The sequence below is a fragment of the Micropterus salmoides genome, unplaced genomic scaffold (assembly GCF_014851395.1).
Source record: "Micropterus salmoides isolate LMB-PRFRI ecotype aquatic unplaced genomic scaffold, ASM1485139v1 Ms_hic_scaffold_20, whole genome shotgun sequence".
NCBI classification, from domain to species: domain Eukaryota; kingdom Metazoa; phylum Chordata; class Actinopteri; order Centrarchiformes; family Centrarchidae; genus Micropterus; species Micropterus salmoides.
Genome location: NW_024041151.1, coordinates 30,795,373 through 30,815,288, shown reverse-complemented (window position 1 = coordinate 30,815,288; position 19,916 = coordinate 30,795,373). Strand labels below are relative to the sequence as shown.

At 39.5% G+C, this 19,916-nt stretch overlaps 1 protein-coding gene across 1 annotated transcript; it reads left to right on the top strand.

Annotated features, from left to right (window-relative positions):
- Positions 1–5,132: 5,132 nt before the first annotated feature.
- Positions 5,133–18,979, top strand: fbxw2 (F-box and WD repeat domain containing 2). The gene is made up of 8 exons (XM_038734060.1): positions 5,133–5,451; positions 6,826–7,118; positions 8,548–8,770; positions 13,814–14,008; positions 15,377–15,510; positions 15,719–15,805; positions 15,934–16,103; positions 16,892–18,979. The coding sequence occupies exons 2-8, from the start codon at positions 6,852–6,854 to the stop codon at positions 17,178–17,180; spliced, it is 1,365 nt and encodes a 454-aa protein (XP_038589988.1). The 5' UTR covers positions 5,133–5,451; positions 6,826–6,851; the 3' UTR covers positions 17,181–18,979.
- The last annotated feature ends 937 nt before the right edge of the window (positions 18,980–19,916 follow it).

Genomic DNA, 19,916 nt, shown 5'->3' with positions numbered 1-19,916 from the left:
TGAAGCAAATGAAGAACAACACTGTCAAGATTGCAGAAGTGGCATTTAGGGTTCGACACCAATGAAATAAAAGACTGCAAAACTCTTACTTTAGAAAACGAGGTAACAAAAATCAGGACAGAGAATGCCAACATGAGAGAGACCTGGAGCTTGAGTGTTATAAACATTGCTGGAATTTGAAAGTGCGTGGTCTCAAGGAGAAAGGTGTCACAGATTCTGGTCAAGATCGCTCCACAATGACAAGATTAGCACTGTTGACTCAGTACATGGGCTGGGCAAAAAGGAGGAAGGTAGGCATCACCGTGTTATCATTACATTACATTACATTTACTCATTTGGCAGACGCCTTTATCCAAAGCGACTTACATTGGAGAAACAACATACAAGCATCAACAAAGCATCAAATACATCACGAGATCTACAACTGACAATACAATACAATACTTGTATTATGGAGCTTGGGTAGAAAGGTGCAGACCCAGTAGTCACTCTCTATGCAAGCATTAGTGACTTGAATCTGATTCTGGAGGCCATGGGTAGCCAGTGGAGGTCACATAGTAATGGAGTGACTTCCCATAGGAAAGCAAAATCCAAGATGAGATCTCATAGTTGTTTCTTTTCTCCTAGACACAAATGAGCTGCTTTTAATACCAAGATGAGACCAAAGGCCTTTTCTCCCACTTCTCAAATTCATCTCAGGAGAAACAACCATATAAAATCTCATTCATGTCTGACTCTGATCAAAGCAAGAGATCTCTAACTGATCCGCCCCCAGAGGGTTAAATAAGTCTTATTTAAGTCTACTGAACAGTGGACCATGAGATCAGAGAAAGAGCTCAAAGAAAACTCAGCTATGACTCCTGGGATCTCATGATTCTTCTCAAATATGTCTCAGTTTTCTCATATTGACCTCAGGAGCAAAAACACATCTCTGTCTTACTCTAATCAAAAGATGAGATCTCTACAATATCTTAAATAAGTGTCATTTTAGTCTCCAGAATGTAGATCAGAAAAAAATCTCCAAGATATTTAAGGGTATACTTAGGGGTTATTTTAAGTAAGTAAGTAAGTACTTTACTTACGTCAAATGTTGACAGTAATATTTTCTTTTTATGGGGGTTTGTACTTTTACTCCCCTTAATTTCAAATCCTTATTGTATTTATTGTTAATTTTAAGTTACTGAGAAAAATAAAATACATTTTGACATTGAAAATAATGCACTTTCAAATGTCATGCTTTCCAATTGGTTAAGGTAATCACAGCCAGCATAACTGGAACACCCAATACTTTGACCTGATGTATAGAGATTAATTCACTAATGACTGAATGCATGCAAGAACTGAGATACAACATGTATCTGTCATACAGAATAAGCACTTTTACTTTTGATACTTAAGTACATTCACTATAGAATAATTTTATACCTTTTACTTGAGTAGAATTTTTAGGACTTTAAATGTGGATATGGTATTTCTCCTCTTTTAAGTAAAAGGAAAATTGTACTCTATTTAAAGACAACACTCCACCAAGTGATCTCAAAAAGATACAATAATGAGATCTCATCTGTGACTTCCAATCTCCTGTTGTAATCTCAATTCAGTATCCATTTGTTTTACCCAAGTCTCAAAACCTCAATCTCACTTCATCTTATCCTTTTCTCCTAAGGGGTTTTAGGAGCAACAATTCAGATTGGAGTGATCTCAAAAAGATATACTATTGAGATCTTAGTGTTTTCTCAAGAGTTAAAGAAAAGACTATTCTGAGCAAAAGATTTTTCCTCTGGGTTGAGTCCTTGTGGGCTGATCAAAAACCAGACGTGCTGCTGCGTTCTGAATCATTTGTAGGGTTTTCAACGCACAAGTTGGAAAACCTGCTAGGAGGGCATTGCAAAAGTCGAGGTGTGAGACCATTGCCTGTACCAGAAGCTGGGTGGCATACTGAGTGAGGTAGGGATTTTTCTGATGTTGTATAGAGCGAAAGCGGCACGACATGGTCTGAAAAGGACAGCTGGTCATCAGTCATGACACCCACTCACCACCCTGGTTGGAGTGATGGTTGAAGAGTCGATTTGTAGTTTGATTTTATGGTGGATAGATTGCTTGGCTGGAATGCCCAAGAGTTCAGTTTTAGAGAGGTTTAGTTGAATGTGGCAAGCCTTCATCCATGCAGATATCTCCGAGAGGCAGCCCCTGATCCGCGCCGCGAAGGTAGGATCGTCTGGTGCTGGAACAATGGGCTGTTCCTGTAGGCATACCGTGAACTGAATGAAATAGTGGTCCGACATGTGTAGCAGTGTGACTGTTAGGCACTCGGTGGCACAGTTTCGGACAAGAACGAGGTCAAGCACCTTGCCAGCTTTGTGTGTCAGGTGGCCGTTTAAAGATCATCATGAAGTTTATAAGGTGCTTCAGAGATGAGCTATGGCGTCTGACCAAGGGCTCTGTAGTGTGCAAGGAGCTGAATGTAACCTTTGCAGAGGCTGACAGGGCAGCGGGAGCAGAGGTATGGCCACAGATCAAGCAAGCCAGTGAAGCAGGTCAGCTTGTGTGTTTGCATATGTTTTTGCATAAATTGAAAAAGAATTGTGGTCCCCTACTTATCTATTCATCTCACTTGTCACTTTATTGATCAAATACTTGAAACATTTATATTTTCATTTCTAAGAAGTTAATTACCTACCAGGGGACACTGCCTAATGTCTATATTCTAAAGCAGCCTTTTTTGAACAAACCACCACCCCCACCCCCAAGAAATAAGTAATATAGGAACACTGATCATCAATGACAATAAATACTCTGACCCAAAGAGAAAAGCCAATGAAAATTATTCCTTTTTGTAGTCATTTATACGCTTCAAATAAATGAGGATTTCATAAATGTGACTGTGAGGATCTGGTGAAAGCAGTGCAGTGTAGTGCTTTACTCTGGATCACTGTCCTGGGACAGATGGACTTACAGATCATTTTTATCAATATGTTTGGGAACATTACAAGTACTTTTATTTAACACTAAAAGAAATGATAGAAAATGTATCACTTCCACAGACTATGAAGCCAGGTATAGTAGTTTTTATTCCAAAACCAGGTAAAAATGCCAAGATTTTGGATAATGAGTGACCAATAACACTCTTTTTTATCACAAACTACTAACACACCCAGGATTTATGAGCTGTAGATCAATACATAACAATGTGTGCCTAGTAGTCCTAGACTTGCTTGAATATAGTGATATAAAGATACAGTAAAAGTTTTCACAGTGCATTGAAACTCAGATTTTGGAGAGACTTTCAGGAATAAAAAATGCTTTTATGCTCAATATCTTTATCAAGCAACACTTCCCTTGTTTTACAATAACAGAGATTAAAAAACAATGCTGCCCAATTTCACCATCACTTTTCTTCGTTGAAGTGTAAATGCTCTCAGTCAAAAATTCAGATATTGAGCAAAGTGTCTTTGAGAAGGTTCTAAAGACTACTCAGATTATACATTCATTTTCCAAAGCACCTGGTTAACTGAACTTGAATAATGTGAATTATTAGCTAAACATGACTGCCATCTTTTGGCAGCACATGGTACCATGACCATCAAAACTACAGTAAGAAGTAGTAAGTAGAGGTGTGCACATTAATAAGAATACTAAATTAAGTAAAACTTTAAATATATGTGACAAAATGGACAAATGCTAATCAAGGTTAGACAGATGGTTAAATAGAGATCTTTCTGTTTTTGTCACATTTATATTACACAGAAAGGAAAGGCTTTGAAGATGCATTTACCCAGCTTATATTCTTTCCAAATCTAACAAACCGGTAAAGACCATCAACAAGCAAAACTCTGGAAACATTTGGAAAACAAAACCTTTATATATTCAAAAAAAACATGGTAAAGGATAATGAAAATGGTCTACAGGCCATTGATTTTGATTGTAAACCTTAAAGACCAAATGGTTGTGGCTGTATATACAAATACGGAGCAATGGTTAAGATCCATTCTTGTAAATATTCTTTTACATTGTGAGTTTTTTGCTCAACAATTACAGCAATTATCCTCATTTCATTCACAAGTAGGCCTACTGTATATATTGGAAATGATCATACAAACTAATTTCACACAGCACGATGTTTCCATTAGGAATTGTATATTAATTCTTTTATAAAAAGGTTTTTGTTTCAGTGACCACCGTGAATAATATTTGGTCTGTCACCCATTTATCAGATGAATCTGGTGCCACCTTACCTTTTGAGGTGTTCTGTATGAAATGTAATTTCCAGTGCAAAAGTCAACAATATGAAAAGATTATTAACAGCATCCCAACTGAATTTATTTTGACTATTTTGTCTAAAAACGCTCAACCTCATATGATGATTTCTCAAGTAAGATTCTGCCAAACAAAGTGATCTGTGATCTTACAAATGTTTTATATCCAATGCAGTTCATCATGAACTCAGCATCTCATACCTTTTGTCAGCCTACCTTAAAGAAATTATGTATTAACCTCTTAAACTTACCTTTACCTCTGAAAGCAAAAGAGCTTCACTTCCAAGTATTTAACATTTAACGTTTGATCCGTAAATGCATGGTTATTATAAGAGATACTCTACTGCATAGCCTACCACTAAAGAAATAAAAAAGGAAACAGCAAAAGACCCAAAAAACTACAAAACATGTCTTACAATTATTAGAGGCCCCTTAGCTATTTCATTACTTTGTGCGCTCCGTTTCTAAAGAGCCGACTATGATGATGTATCACTTGCCATAAACTGTCGTGCAGTCTCTTCTTCTAGAAAAACATGGATATTTACCATAGACTGTATATAAAAAGCTGATAAAAAGGTATTTATGTCCACCATTCCACATTGTGCGCGACACCGGAAGCTAGTGACCCTGTTGAAAACACGAAATTGAGCACGCAGTTTTGTCTTACAGGCTTATTATTAGCTCCTATAAAGGGGAAAATACCAAGGCAACTACAAACCAAAAATAAAATGAATATGTCTGTGTAACGGATACATATGCAAGGAACGTAGCAATGATACTTTACTTACTTTTTTGAACGTGTCCACGTCCTGACATTGTTTTCAGGGAAGCGTTACAAATACTCCCCTCCTTTAAGACCTAGCTAAGGGTAGAAGCGGCTCTAGAGAGCGTTACCATTATTTTTTGGTCTTCATGCTGTCTGAACCTGCCATCCTTCTATCTACTGCCTAAAACCTCCCTGCTGGGGAAATTAGTAGATGACTCCTCCATTAGAAACAATATGTAATTCACAATTATCAGAATCAAGTACTCTCATCATGGTAGCTAGCTAACGTTAGCTACGAAGCTAGGTTACTTGGACAATCCTTTCAACTTGCTTGCTGACAGGTTAGCTTACGACAGCTAACTTCGCTATGTGAACTAACGTTCCCTATGCCCGAAAAGTGGCGATAAAGAAACTCCCTGCAACTCTCTGGTTGGTGGACATTTTGAGTTTACATTTTAAATGTTATTTTATTTAGTAGCCGATAGTGTTCATTGATTGTGTGGATGTTTACCAGTCGTAGCTAACTTGCTATTAAATTGTAGTAACGTTGGTGTTACTAGCTAACGTTTGCAGCAAAAGTTGCTAACTAGCCAGGTACGTTAGCTAACTTAGACTGAATGCATAAACAGATAGAATTGCTCAGAGTGTTTACATCCAAATTAGTATTTAAAACAAACGCATGAGATACATTGTTGACCTAACAGGCCATATGGCTTTTTTAGTTAAGGCACAGCTAGGTAAACTGTCTGAAGGCTGATCTGTTTTAGTTTTAGTTTTAACATTATGGTCTTATTGACAGAATTTAAATCGCCCAGAACATGGTTTATTTGACATATCAGGTGTGTTATATTGTTTGTACACATTTCTTCAACACTGCATTCATTGAGGGTTGACTCGCATCGATTGTGAATTGTCTTTTGTAACAACTGATGACTGACAACAGTTTACCAAAGCTAGTTATGTTTTGTAAAATTTTTCAACAAGTCATTGTATCAGCTATTGTCCAACAAGTCTTTAAAAGATTCTTTCTGGCTACATTTCTGGCCTTTTAAACTATTACACATTTGTGATACATTTGATAAGTCATAACATTACATCACTAAAATCAATTTCCAGGAAATGTTTGGCTTAATAGATTATTTAAATAATAAATTAAATTCGAAATTGTCATTTATTATTTTTCTATAATTGACATTCCACTCATTATGTTTTGTGCAATTTTAATTTGCATAATGACCTTAGTGTTTTACATTCTGTAAAAAGGTCAGTCATTCAAGGTTGTTCAAGAGATTTAAATAATGTAATACATACTGATAGTACTGATTGAAGTGCTACTTAGTAATGTATAGTTGCAAGATATTTATTCACTGAAGTAGTTTATACATTTTGTAATGTATTGCATTTATATTATATCGTTTTATCTAATCCAATTTTCAGTTAAACTACACATTTACAACCCACAGACACCAAGTGTCCAAAGCCATGTTACAAAACGTTCAAATTTCAGCCTCCCACTCTGTTTTGTTTTTGGTTTCATCTTGTTCTGTATTGACTATGATTAATCAATTACAATTGGATTCAGTTAAAACTGGCTTACATTTATAGCCTCTGAAATTCAAGATATTCTTTCAGTTTTTTTGTATTATAGCAAACTGAATACATTTACTGTTTAGCCTTAGTCAGGAAAAAACATATTGGAATCCCTTAATTTGTCCCTAATACATTATTTATCAAATTCCTACTGTGTGGCTTCAAGTGATACTCATAGTCATCTTGTGGTCAGACCCTGCGTTGTTCTTATAGGTTTTGCAGGTCGCTCTCATGTGCCCATGGAGAAGGCGGCCTTTGAGGGGTGGCTGGAGTCAGTCTCCACCACTTTCCTTACTCTGAATGACCAGCAGCGCAACCAGTCTCTCGACCACATCATATCTTTAAGTGGTGCTGCCCAGCTGCGTCATCTGTCTAATGGACTGGAGACGCTGCTCAAGCGTGACTTCCTGCGCCTCCTTCCCCTGGAGCTGGCATTTTACCTGCTGCGCTGGCTGGATCCTCAGACCCTGCTCACCTGCTGCCTGGTCTGCAAACAGTGGAATAAGGTAAAAAAATTGTGCTTCCAGAGGACTGGTAGTGTAATCATAGGGTGCTTCTCTTTGTCTTAAATGTCTTCTTGTTTCCCTCACTTGTGGGGCTGCAAGGATAGGGAAAATCTGTCAGTGCGTTTTAATGCGCTTGTTCCTTTGCATGGACCAAACACCTGTATTCCAACTATGTACAGATAAGTCAAACCACAGTTTTGAAGTGGACTTCACTGCTTATACGCTGAATGCATATGAGCTACCAATACCAACAGTAGTGTTTTTTTTAATGTATATACATTTTTGGCATCTGTACTTACAGTAATGATATTTTGCATTGGAAATGATAGATTATAGCAAGGCAGGAAACAAAATGGCCAATGCCATGGAGTGTGGACTTCTTAATTTTGAAACACACGACAGTTTGGCATGCCTTGTTTTGAACTGACTGTTGTGCCCTTAAAATATAGTTTTTCCTCATTTAAAACTACATGCCAAAGCACAATAAGTGTCTCTGTCTTCACGCTTGATATCATCAGTAGTGCAAGATTTCTTCCACGCCTGTAAATATATGGTTAACATAAACATTAAAGCTACAGTGTGTAAGATCCATTTAAAACATTCAAATAATGAACAAACATTATCAACATAATGGGAACAGTTCTGATGTCATGTCAAAGACGTCTATGTACTGTTTTGTGGAGATATCTGCTGAAGTTAGCATGAAAACCAGCTAGCCTTGGTATATCCTGTGATGTTATACCACCTTGAACCTCAAGAGGTGATAGTCTGATAGTATAGCTAAGGTCTGACCGTAGTTTCAACTGGGAGATGATATTCGGTCCCAGCCTAGCCGTGGTCACTGGTAATCTGCTGAGCACAGATCCACTGCCCATTGGCAAACTGGGTAGTTATTTTGTTAATGGCCGAAAACTCATACCATCACACACATGATAGACATTGAATTAACAGTGTTATGAGTGTTTAATTCAGCAAGTATTTTATTTTTGAAACTGTTCTCCTCAAATTCCCACAGTCTTCTACTACTAAAATAGCACAGCTAACAAACAGAGGCTGGTAGCATGTTGAAGAAACAAAATCCAAAATGTAAAGTTTGTACAGAAAAAAAAGTTTAGTCTTTATGGATTATTTTGATGACTAATTGACAGGAAGACTGTCGTCATGTGACGCCTTTTATCTTGTGTTCCTAGGGTTAAGTGTTTTTGCACACACGTAAGGAATTGTTTATATGTCATATTTCTTAATGGGTGTGGTGCAATATTTTCCCAACCATTGTTTTTTTTGGTGCTGTACATTATATATATATATATATATATATATGACACACATAAATAATACTATAGTTCTGTATATCAGCTCACCCTTTCTAGTTTTTAAAGTGTTGTGTTCAAGTGTTCAAACATTCCAACAATAGTTCTTCTCCTTGTAGGTGATAAGCTCGTGTACAGAGGTGTGGCAGGGTGTGTGTCGGGAGTTGGGGTGGAGGATTGATGAGTCCATTCAGGATGCATCACACTGGAAGGGGGTCTACCTGAAGGCTAAACTGCGTATGATGCAGTTGAAGGATCAGGAGGCCTTTGAGACATCGTCCCTCATTGGCCACAGTGCTCGAGTATACGCCCTCTACTATAAGGATGGCCTTCTCTGCACAGGTACACTGTGGCTCTGGTTAATTTTCAATGTTATTCCCTAGTTATTTACAGATGTCCCATAGGTTTGAGTCAACACCTCTCAGTCACAGCTTCAGCAAAGATATGATCAATTTCACACGCATAGGGCTAGAGCTCATTTTATAGTTTTTGCATCCACACACTTCATTAATCGATTCACCATATAAAGTTTTTGTGGCAAATGTTTTGCAATCAGATGCACCTCCTGCAGACACTGAACAGCACTGATGTAGCATTCATTCAGAGTGGTGTTCTTTCCACTTGTGTCGCTCTCCTTTTAGCTTATGTCTGCTTTGAAAAGATCAGCTTGAGTGAATAACACTGATTGTGGCTGCATTCCATTTAGGTGTGTCAGTTCCAGGGGTGATGCTTAAATGGAATGAAGCAATTAGTGTTATTAATTCCACCTGCGCCTTTCCTGCTATGACAAGCTAAAATGTCTGCTGTGAATAGGGGTTATTGTTTTATTAGTTCTTAGGGCCCTATTCTAATACGCAGTGGCAAAGCAGCGTGGTAGGTCTTGGGTACATGGACTGTTTGGGTGTCTCCAAGCACTATTGCTATTTTGGTTCATGCATGTGCAGCAGTGCAAAGTGCAAAAGGACTGGGTGAAGTGGAAATTTGTTGAAATTCTTTACATCTGGCAGCAATTAATAAATCAAATGCTCTGACACAAAAATTAAAACAATCCGGTGACTCTGGCAGGACTAATAAGTTTTCCCAATCATTTCATTTTGTACGAATGAAATGATTGGCTGGCCTACCGGTCTACCTGCCCGTGCACTCCCTGTACATGAAGATGTGTTTTAGAAGAGTGGCTGTGGAGGAAGGCCTGAAGAGAGTGGGAGGTTTTCTTTGATTTGATACTTTCTGAATGTAGCTGTCCCTCCAGCGTTGCCTACCCCACCTGTAAAAATGTGACACAGCAATGTTTCTATTGTGTTCAAAAATAAAACATGAAGTGCAGATTTTTTTGGAAAGGAGGCTGTAACACAGAGCTCTGTAAATCCAATGTCTCTAACATAAACAGCAGAATACAGAGTTCTAACCAACCAGTAGAGGTGTGTGTGGTAATGTTTAGTGGCTTGATGGGTTTGCGTGTGATTTAATGAAAATCAACACAGTGAATTGTGTGTGTGTGTGTGTGTGTGTGTGTGTGTGTGTGTGTGTGTGTGTGTGTGTGTGTGTGTGTGTGTGTGTGTGTGTGTGTGTGTGTGTGTGTGTGTGTGTGTGTGTGTGAAGGCACTGTGCTTGGCTGCTGATTGGAGGCTCCAGATATATCAACAAATATGCCTCTCTACCTTCAGGTGGATGCAGGGATTTAATGAACTGAAGAATAAGCTTTTTACAGTATAATGTGGACAACACACACTGAAAGAATCACTCATACGCATTTAGATAAATGCAGACTGATTTACAAAGTTCCTGCTTTAACCACATTTAACATTGATTCAGATTTAAATACTACTGGCTGTGGAGTAGATGTTATTAGATGTAAATAAAATGGTTTTGTGTTATTTTTGCACATTTGCAAGTTTGTAGTTTGCTCTTGTTAATAAAATTACTACAGTGGCAGCAGAGTGACTATTCCAGAAACAGATGTGGTCATGTAACACATGAACCCTCCTGTTTGTTCCTCTCCTCCCACCTGTGCACCGTGAGCTTGTTGAGTGTTGTTGTAACTGGTTCTTGTGTCTCCATGAAAATAGAGTTTGGTGACCCCTCTTAAGTCCTATCATTGTTGTACCCAGCATCAACCTGAGCAGAGTCCTAATCAGCCAGAACAACTGAAAATGGTACTTAAAGGGGCATTATCTATGTTCAGCGGCCACTAGCGGGGAGGTTTTAAGATTGCAACTAGGTGTGTGTTCGTAGGCGTGCCCACTTGAACTCACTTGAACATGGAAACACCGGCATTAGGCTGTGGCTCTGTTACTTTAACGTTCCCGGCTCATACAGCACAGCGAGTCGCATATTGGTAATATCCTCCCGAGAAAAAAAGGCAGTGTGACAGCGGCTATAGACGGACAGGGAGACCGCTTCACACAACATGCTGGAAACTCAGGTGAACTCCTGCTGCAACATTACAGTAATGTTTTTATCAGCTTGAGGTTGAAGTAACCCGTGCTTGTTAAATGATAACGGTACATTTGCTGCATTTAGACAGATACATCGTTAGCTCGCCTGTCTGCTTTTCATTAACATTACTATCTGTATCTTTCACTGGAGGCTCAGCAATGTGAATAAAGCTAAATGTATTGGATTATAACGAAACCGTTAGTGAGCTAGACTGAATATTATAAATGGGATTGTTAGACCACAGTAAGTAACTTTACTGTAAGGCTCTTCCTCTGTGTTGTTGCAGTATTGTATATTATGTGGGTCACGTTAGTTACAGTGACTGAGAGGTGGAGAAGCTGTGTACCCGGTGTGTGACCCCCTGTCTACTATCAGTCACGTAGTGTGAACGCCACAATGACTTCAAGACTCCCACTGTCAAGTTGTGTAGTCTGAACAGCACAGCGATCGGCTGCCACTGAGAGTCATGTAGTCTGCGTGAGCCTTTTAGTTGGCGAAGTAATGTGGAAAGCGATACAACTTTGCACCGGATAATGTTAGCAACTGCTGGGCGTTAGCCGGCATCATCTGAATCTCGTTTGGTCTTTATTGTTTTGTATTCTTACGTGGAGTTTGTTTTGTGCAAGGAGCCGGTTGTTTTATGGTGTTAGTGGGCTGCATGTCATGAGCTGCGGTGTTGTCGCTGTAGTCGGAGAGAGGCTCGGGAGTGTGCACAGAGTGACATCCCGACCTGGTGTCCTCATGTAAGAAGCAGAATAGTGGCTGATGCAGGCAACAGAGAAAACAGGCGTGCTTCATTTCGAAGTGAGGTTAAAACCCATTGACAATAAGGAAGTAAAAATTTGATCTACTAATAAGTGATTTCATTGTAAAAACTACATAAAGCCACTTTAAGCTTTTTTTAATAGCTGTAACCTTCCCACTTAAAGTTGAGGCATACAGTCATGGTCATTGTTTAGCAATGTTGTGTATTCAGCACTGCTGTCAGGTACAGCATTGTCTATAATTGGGCAACACAAAAGAAGTCATATGATATTTACCAGTTCCATACTACATATCAGGGGCGGACTGGGACAGAAATTCTTCCCTGGCACTGTAGCCATGCCAGCACACCTTACCACGTATCCCCACGAACACACTTTCACTACTTACGCTACATTTGTTTACAGATGGTGAAATAATATAAACAGTAGGCCGACTGTATGTAACAGCAAGTGCGTCACTTTGAGTTGAAAAGAGCTGGTGAAATAAGGTCTGAAAATAGGGGTGTGATGAAAGACTTTGGTCACGAGAACAAGACGAGAAGATATTTTAACACTACCTTCCATGATAAAATGTATGAGTGGGGGGTCAGGGGTTCCCCCCAGATGTTTTTGAGCATTAAACACTCCTGCATTCTGGAGACATTTTCTGCACCAATTTATGGAGTAAATATCTTTATTTATATGAATGGTAGCACAAAATTCAGCTGGTGACAAATCAAAATATAACAATCAAATGGGAATATAATGCAGTAAAATCAGTAGCAAATAATTTTCTTGGACAATGCACATTTGTTTCTTCTATATTTAAATTGCATTGCATGTTTTCTTATTGTGCAAATAAACAAAGCATTTTCATTTGTGATTTAACATTTCTTGTTCCAAGCTATTTTTCAGAACATATTTTAACCAATTTCACTTTCAAAAAGTCTTTGGGACATGTCCCCAGCGACCCCAGTGTAAATGACACCAATGGTAACAGATTTGTAACAGTATATGTTTGTGACTGGCACACAATGCTCAATAGTTTTTTAAGTGCACAAATTTGCACATGCAGTTACAACAATGGCTGTCCATCTGAGTATGTTGTAGAGTCTGTGCTCTCTGTCTGTTTGTCTGCTGTTAGTCTTTTTCTACTGCAGTCAGTTACAACCCGAACATTTTTGTGTGACTGTTTTCTTCCTACCTCTACCTCCCTGTCTCTGCTAGGCCTACAGCAGCATCCTTCCTCCCAGCACTAGCCTACAAGAAGACCAGGGCTCTCTGGCTGTACCCGTTTCCAGCAACATCCATGAACACACTGTTTTCTCACACACTGCTCTCAACATTGGAGTACACATGAAAAAAAATCTTACTCACTAGCCTACTTAATTCTGCTCTCCTTGCCTTCACTTATAATATTTCCACCCAAGCACGGAACATACACCTCTGCTGCAAACACAGCGGCTCGCCCTACCTCTTTCTTTTTCTCTCTCCCTGTATTTGTCGGCCCTCTTGACTTTCTCCATCAGCAGTGGGCTGTTTTATGAAGTGGCCGAAATGACACAGCACTCGCAATTTTCACCCGCGATAACGTTTTCACCCGCGGGTGGGCGGAGGAGGCTTGTTAATGAGAAAGCCAACCGAAACCGATACCAACATTGTACCCACTTGCACCTGCACCAAAGTGTTCACTGTTGCTTTACCTGGTCCAGGCTTGTGAAATATTCACCGACTGAGTCTTATAACATAATGGATGATCATTTCTCTCAGTGTTTCTCTGCAAAATGCTTAAATGGGCTGTAAAATGCTTAAATACTGTACCTCAACGGCCGCCCAAGTAAAGCTGATGTGTGGGAAACACTGATATCAATATCCGGCCCCTCTGGCATATGCCAGAATTGCCAGGTGGCCAATCATACAGTATTCATATCTAAATAATAATATAGATATGCTTTTTGCAGTTGTAAGCAGCTTATTCATTTCCTTGATTTGTATTGTGTCTGCACACTGAAAGTCTGCAGAAGGACAGTTTGGAGTATACTTGATTTTGTCAAATTTCCAGTGTGATACATGCTACAGACACACGGTTACTGAATGCCAGGTGAAGGAATAGAATAGAGCGTAGATGTCTGTGTGGCCCACGTCACCACGGCGGTCTGGATGGGGTTTTATAGAGTAACATGGATGTCCTCTTGTTTTTCAGGGTCTGATGACTTGTCTGCCAAATTATGGGATGTGCGCACTGGGCAGTGTATTTATGGAATTCAGACACACACCTGTGCCACAGTGAAGTTTGATGAACAGAAATTGGTGACTGGATCCTTTGACAACACTATTGCAAGCTGGGAGTGGAGCACAGGGGCTAAAATCCAACAGTTCCGTGGCCACACAGGAGCAGGTTGGTTTTACATTTTCAAATATTTGTTCTGGCTTATTTAGAGTAAAAGCAAGCCCAACTTTATTTACACAGCACATTTCATTCCAGGGTACAGTGTTAAAGAGGTATATAAAATATATAACACACAGTGTTTCCCCTAGGATGGAGTTGTAGCAGCGGAGGTGAAGCAAAAAGATTTTTGTACGCGTAGTCTGTAGTATGTCAGAATATAAAACCCCAACACAAAGAGTCTCAGCAGCATTGCTCTTGTGTCCGTGAGCATGTGATGCACATTAGAATAGCTTAAAATTTCATGAGAAACCTCCTCCCTTCTGAGGTGCATATTATTTGCACATTAAAATCCAAAAAGAAACATCTCCTCATCAGCTTATAAGGACTAGTTTGCATCACTACTTTGTTTTACTAACCTCAGCTCCTCCAGTCACCTCAGCTCCCTCCTTTCTTTTCCCAATAACCACTTTTCTGTCCAACTGTAAACTGAAAAATAATTTAGGATGAACCAGTCTGTACAGGACAGAGCTGTAGGCTGCACCAGTTTAGTCTAAGTTTGTACCTGATGTTCTCAACATTGGACAAGTAGCTACCAGTTACTCTCTATAAACTGAGCTAATGTTAAGTTACATAACAGCTGAAGACGTAACTTAACCTCCTGTAGAAGCTTCCTTGCTCAGCAGCACAGTCTGAAGGGGAGATGTTAGCTAACTTAGCGCAAACCGGCTTCACTTTTCCAACAGTTGGGGAAACAACAGACAGACTTTTCTTGGTCTTGAGAAGCTGACACACTGTAAATTTACTGTCAGAATATTTTCCTCCGCTCGCCTTCACCCTCACTTTCTGCCGCTCGGACAATCAAACACTGGCTATGCACCTCCCTCCTGTTATAACATCGCTTTTAACGTAAATGTTCTGTGAAGAACGAGGAGAGGAAGCGAGCCAAGCAATGAGTGTTACCATGCTCGCACAGTGTGTGAGTGAAAATTAGTAGCGCATTGATATAATAATGGTTGTGGGAAATTTTAGTACTGCCGCTCCTGAACGCATATAGGGGAAACACTGACATAGTGTAAGAACAAAAATGCAACTGCAATTAAATGGAACCATAAACTCCACAAGCTCGGCTTTTATATATGTGTATGTATTAAGCTGTAAACAATCAGTTGTGTGTAATTTGTAATCAGTGTATAATTTGTAAATTTAAAAAATCTGTGGATGTGTGATGCAACTTCCAAATGTGTGATTGTTTTTGTACTTCCATTTCCCAATGTTTAAAATATATTAGATATTATGACCTTTTGAATTAATATTCCTTTTTGTACAACTGAGTTTTTTAAAGACATTTGAGTCTTGAAACATGCTTTGTCTGCTCAGTCTTCAGTGTGGACTACAATGATGAGCTGGACTTGCTGGTCAGTGGTTCTGCAGACTTCTCTGTGAAGGTCTGGGCTCTGTCTGCTGGTGCCTGTCTCAACACTCTGACTGGACACACTGAGTGGGTCACCAAGGTCAGCTCACCTTAGCTAGATTTCATTTTAGGAAAAGCAAGGATGTTCCCACATGTTGTTATAAATGTGTTTAGTGCCTTAGTAATGTGCTAGATCCCTAGCACTGATAGAAATCTCAAACTGAAGTGTTAACTGACATGATCAGAGTTCCTCCATGAAATGCTTGATGTGTTTCAAATATGGATTTTGTGTTGATATTTCCCATCAGGTGTTGTTACAGAAGAGTGAAGTAGAATCTATGGTGCATAGTCCTGGTGATTATATCCTCCTAAGTGCTGATAAGTATGAAATTAAGGTAATGCTCCTGTCTCCAGTTGTTTCTTTAGTGAAGAAATACAGTCATTTGAAGCTGATACTCTCATGTGTGAGCTGCGATACATGAAGAGTCCATAAGATGGAGCAAACACTGTGTTCCCTCTGCAGGTCTGGCCTTTAGGGAGAGAAATCAACTGTAAGTGTTTGAAGACCCTGTCAGTGTCAGAGGACCGCAGCATCAGCCTCCAGCCTCGCCTGCAGTTTGACGGACGCTACATCGTCTGCAGCTCTGACCTCGGAGTTTATCAGTGGGACTTTGCCAGTTTTGAGATTCTCAGGTAAAATAGCATACATGACAAAATGTGCTCTCTGTGATATGGGTTAGTAAAAAAAGCCAGTTCTGCAGCTTAACATTACTGAAGTTGTGGAGTTCAAATAGCTCATTCTTGTGTCTTAGTTTTTTTTTTCTTATCTTCCTAGAGCAGATCTCACCAAGTGTGTAACAGTAATACATTAATACATAAAAACAAAACAGAATAACAATAAAACTACTAACACACAATACAAAAAGTTTGTTCTAAACTTTTTTAGTAGTTTTTTAAATGTGTCAGATAGGATATATTGACTATATATATTTAGTTTTTGCTCAGGTTTTGTAGGATTTGTGGATGATTAAGAGAGTCTGCTGAAACAGTGGAAACTGGGTTAGAGGGATGCTGGAGCAACTGTCAGAGCTGAGAGGGGTGAGGAGCTTTGACAGAGTTGCTCTTAAAAGAAGCACAGTTTTAAGGGGTGTTATATCATCATTGTATCATCACCATCTATCATAAACTATCAAATATTATGATTGTGGTTCTAAGAGGTGTGTCTGTGAATGAAGAACACCAATGATAGCCATGCACTATGATCAATCAGAAATCAGTGACAGGATATGGATGACTTTATGTTCGATACAACAACCTTTTTTCACTGTTAAATCAGACACACCTTCACATGTAAAACAAAAATAACAAGTTTTGCCCATTTTTCATCATAGTTTGCTTGGAATGATGATTTGGACAAGAGACCGTTATATTTTCAGACAATATGATCATACTGACCTCACACTCATGTTTTATGTTCCCAGGGTGATAAAAACACAGGACCCAGCTAACCTATCCCTGCTCAGCTTTGGCGAGGTGTTTGCGCTCCTTTTCGACAACCACTTCCTGTATGTGATGGACTTGAGGACAGAGGTTATCTCTGGCCGCTGGCCTCTGCCAGCCTACAGAAAATCCAAACGAGGATCTAGCTTCTTGGCCGGCGTTACCTCCTGGCTCAATGGCCTGGACGGGGGCAATGACTCTGGACTGGTGTTTGCCACAAGCATGCCAGACCATAGCATTCATTTAGTACTGTGGAAGGAGAACGGTTAGAAATGAACAAGACCCCAATCTCCAGACTGCTAGGAAATGAGCCACAATCAAGTGTGCTCTGGAGTAAATGAACCTTAACAGTCCAGATAGATTGTGCATGGACCAAAGCATTTTGTATTTATCCGTTTCTTCCTCAGCATCCAGTACTCCGCTAGACACAAACGGGAAAATTCACAGATGGAAATGCAAGGCAGACTAAGAAACATGTTGAAACTCTTACTACTACACTAAGTGCTGGATCAGCACTTGCTCCTGATTTCTGCAGAAACCTGTGAACCTCTTCTGATCTTGGACAAAGACAGAAAGAAATAAAACAGACTTCTTGAAAGCCAAGATGTTTCAGTGACAACAAAAAACTGTCACCAAAGGTTCCAAAATTAACACAAGAAGAGAAATGATCCTGTAATAAGACTTTAATGTGGCAGTGTAAATGTTTATTGTCAGATTTGCTCTTTGATCAGTTTAGCATTGCGCAGTGAGGATATTTGTAGCTGACCTTTAACCCATAGTCTTGTAACAGGGTGCCAACTTCTAACTGGCTACTGACCTTTTTTTCCACCAGAATAAGACTATGTTAAACGTGCTGTAGCTAGAACATGCCCACTGCCAAGCTGGTCACTGAGCTGATTCACCAAAACATTGGTTTCTTTGGAGAAAAGCAGGGTTGCCTTAAACACAGGTGCTGTAAATAATGGAGAACATCTCCTTTGACGTCAGATTATGACATCAAGGTAGATATTCCTCAACGTTTTTACAGACCATCCCCAAGGAAGCTGTATACTGAATCGTATGTTGAAAAGTGATTTGGTACATTTTTGTGTACAATGTGAAACATTGTGAGGTTTCATGTAATTCAGTGAATATGCTTTTCTAAGGGATGTCTGGTTTAAATGTCAGCTTGAGAAATGTGATGTGCCTTTTCAGTTCATTTGATGATGATTTGATGTTACAAACTAGAATTCCTTGATAGCGCAGGCACATTGCAGTAAGGTGAAGACTGCATTGTAAATCTTACTTTTCTGTTGAAGTTTTCATATTTACTGTGCTCTAACAGTCTAAGATGTCTGTAATTTTATAGTTATGTAAGTGACATGACTTGCTCAATGAATTGCTTTTATGAATCATTGACTGTAAAACATCAGGTGTATTTTTCTAAAGGCCACAATGCATTGCACAGCTGAGGAAGTGACTTGGCAAGCAGTCGAGAAAAACGCAATAGATGATTTTCCTGAGAGCAACTATGTAATATCATGCCTCGTTATGTACATCAGTTTTAACATCATGTCTCAGCTTGGGTTTCTACAAAACTGAAACTTTAACCATGAATTAGTGCTTTTCCCAGAATTTTCATTGATGTCTTCCTTTGCATTAGGCAGGATTGAAATGTATCCACGTGCACCAAACCTCATTTATGACTGTAACCTGTTTCTCACATGGATAATTGTACACAGCAGATGTACAGACAAACCTAAACAAAATACCACCAACATACTGCATTCTGTACCTCTGTCTGACCATTGCACCACAGTATATCCTCCAGCAGCAAACATTTAAATTTAAAAAAGTAAAAACAGAAAGTTCTCTATTATGATTTGTGTATATAGGGAAATAGGCCAGGAGAAAATGAACCCTGAATGAAATGTATCTTTTCACAGTTTCAATGCCATTGCATTCAGGCACTGCACAGTGTTGTTCCACAAAACCTTCTATTGCACTGTTATAGCTCTTTGGTCACCTACATTAATCTACAGTCAGCTTCAATATTGCAGTCTTTCAAATAAATAAAAGTAGCAAATGCACCTAGCTGTGTGCTGTATATGGTCATGTTGCTTTTTAAATGAAAAAAAAAAACATCATGTTCTTGATGGATGTCATGTTCTTTGGAGAGCAGGAGATCCGGCCACACGGTGCATGATGGAGCTGACTGACCGTTTGCCGAATCTGAATTTGCATAAACACAACTCGCTCTCAACTTAATGCAAATAAGCCTGAAACTGAGCTAAAACTGTAAAGCTGGGCAGGGCTGATCAAATATGAATCAAGATTCCGTAACTGCATTGCCCATTACTCACCTCAAATGTTTTCAGAAACACATTTTAATGTGGCTCCTGTTTAGCTCTAATATGAGAAACTTTCTGACACAGCTATTATGGAGTTTTTGCTTATTTGCATAATCAGAAACACATTAATGTGACATCTGCTTTTTTGCTTTGGACAAATTTGGGATACAGCATTTCACATTTCTATTACAAATGAGCAAGATCAGTTGAAAAACAATGAAAATATCTTTGCAAAGGGCTTAGCAGCGTAGGCTCTGAGAGACTGCTTTGAATGTACTGACTGGAGCGTCCTGCAGGAAGCACATGGTGAGGACATCGAGGGGGTCACACACTGCACTACTGACTACCTGAACTTCTGCATGGACGTTGTGGTCCCCACCAGAACGGTACGCTGCTTCCCAAAGAACAAGCCCTGGATCACCAGTAATGTCAAGGACATTCTGAACAGGAAGAAGAGGGCATTCAAGGATGGTGACAGAGATGAGCTGAAGCGCGTACCGGGGGAACTCAAGGTCCACCTGAGAGAGGCAAAGGAGGACTACAGAAGGAAGGTAGAACAGAAGCTGCAGCACAACAAGAGGGAGGTCTGGGATGGCATGAAACCATCACAGGCAGAAAGAAGAAGGGCCGTATTGCAGGAGAGGGGGATGCTGGGAGAGCAAACCAGCTAAACCTG

Excerpts from the sequence above, each read along its gene's own strand:
- fbxw2 (XM_038734060.1), top strand. The coding sequence starts at position 6,852 with ATGGAGAAGGCGGCCTTTGAGGGGTGGCTGGAGTCAGTCTCCACCACT. Across the intron at positions 15,511-15,718 it reads ACACTGAGTGGGTCACCAAG|GTGTTGTTACAGAAGAGTGA; the intron begins GTCAGCTCACCT and ends ATTTCCCATCAG. Across the intron at positions 15,806-15,933 it reads CTGATAAGTATGAAATTAAG|GTCTGGCCTTTAGGGAGAGA; the intron begins GTAATGCTCCTG and ends TTCCCTCTGCAG.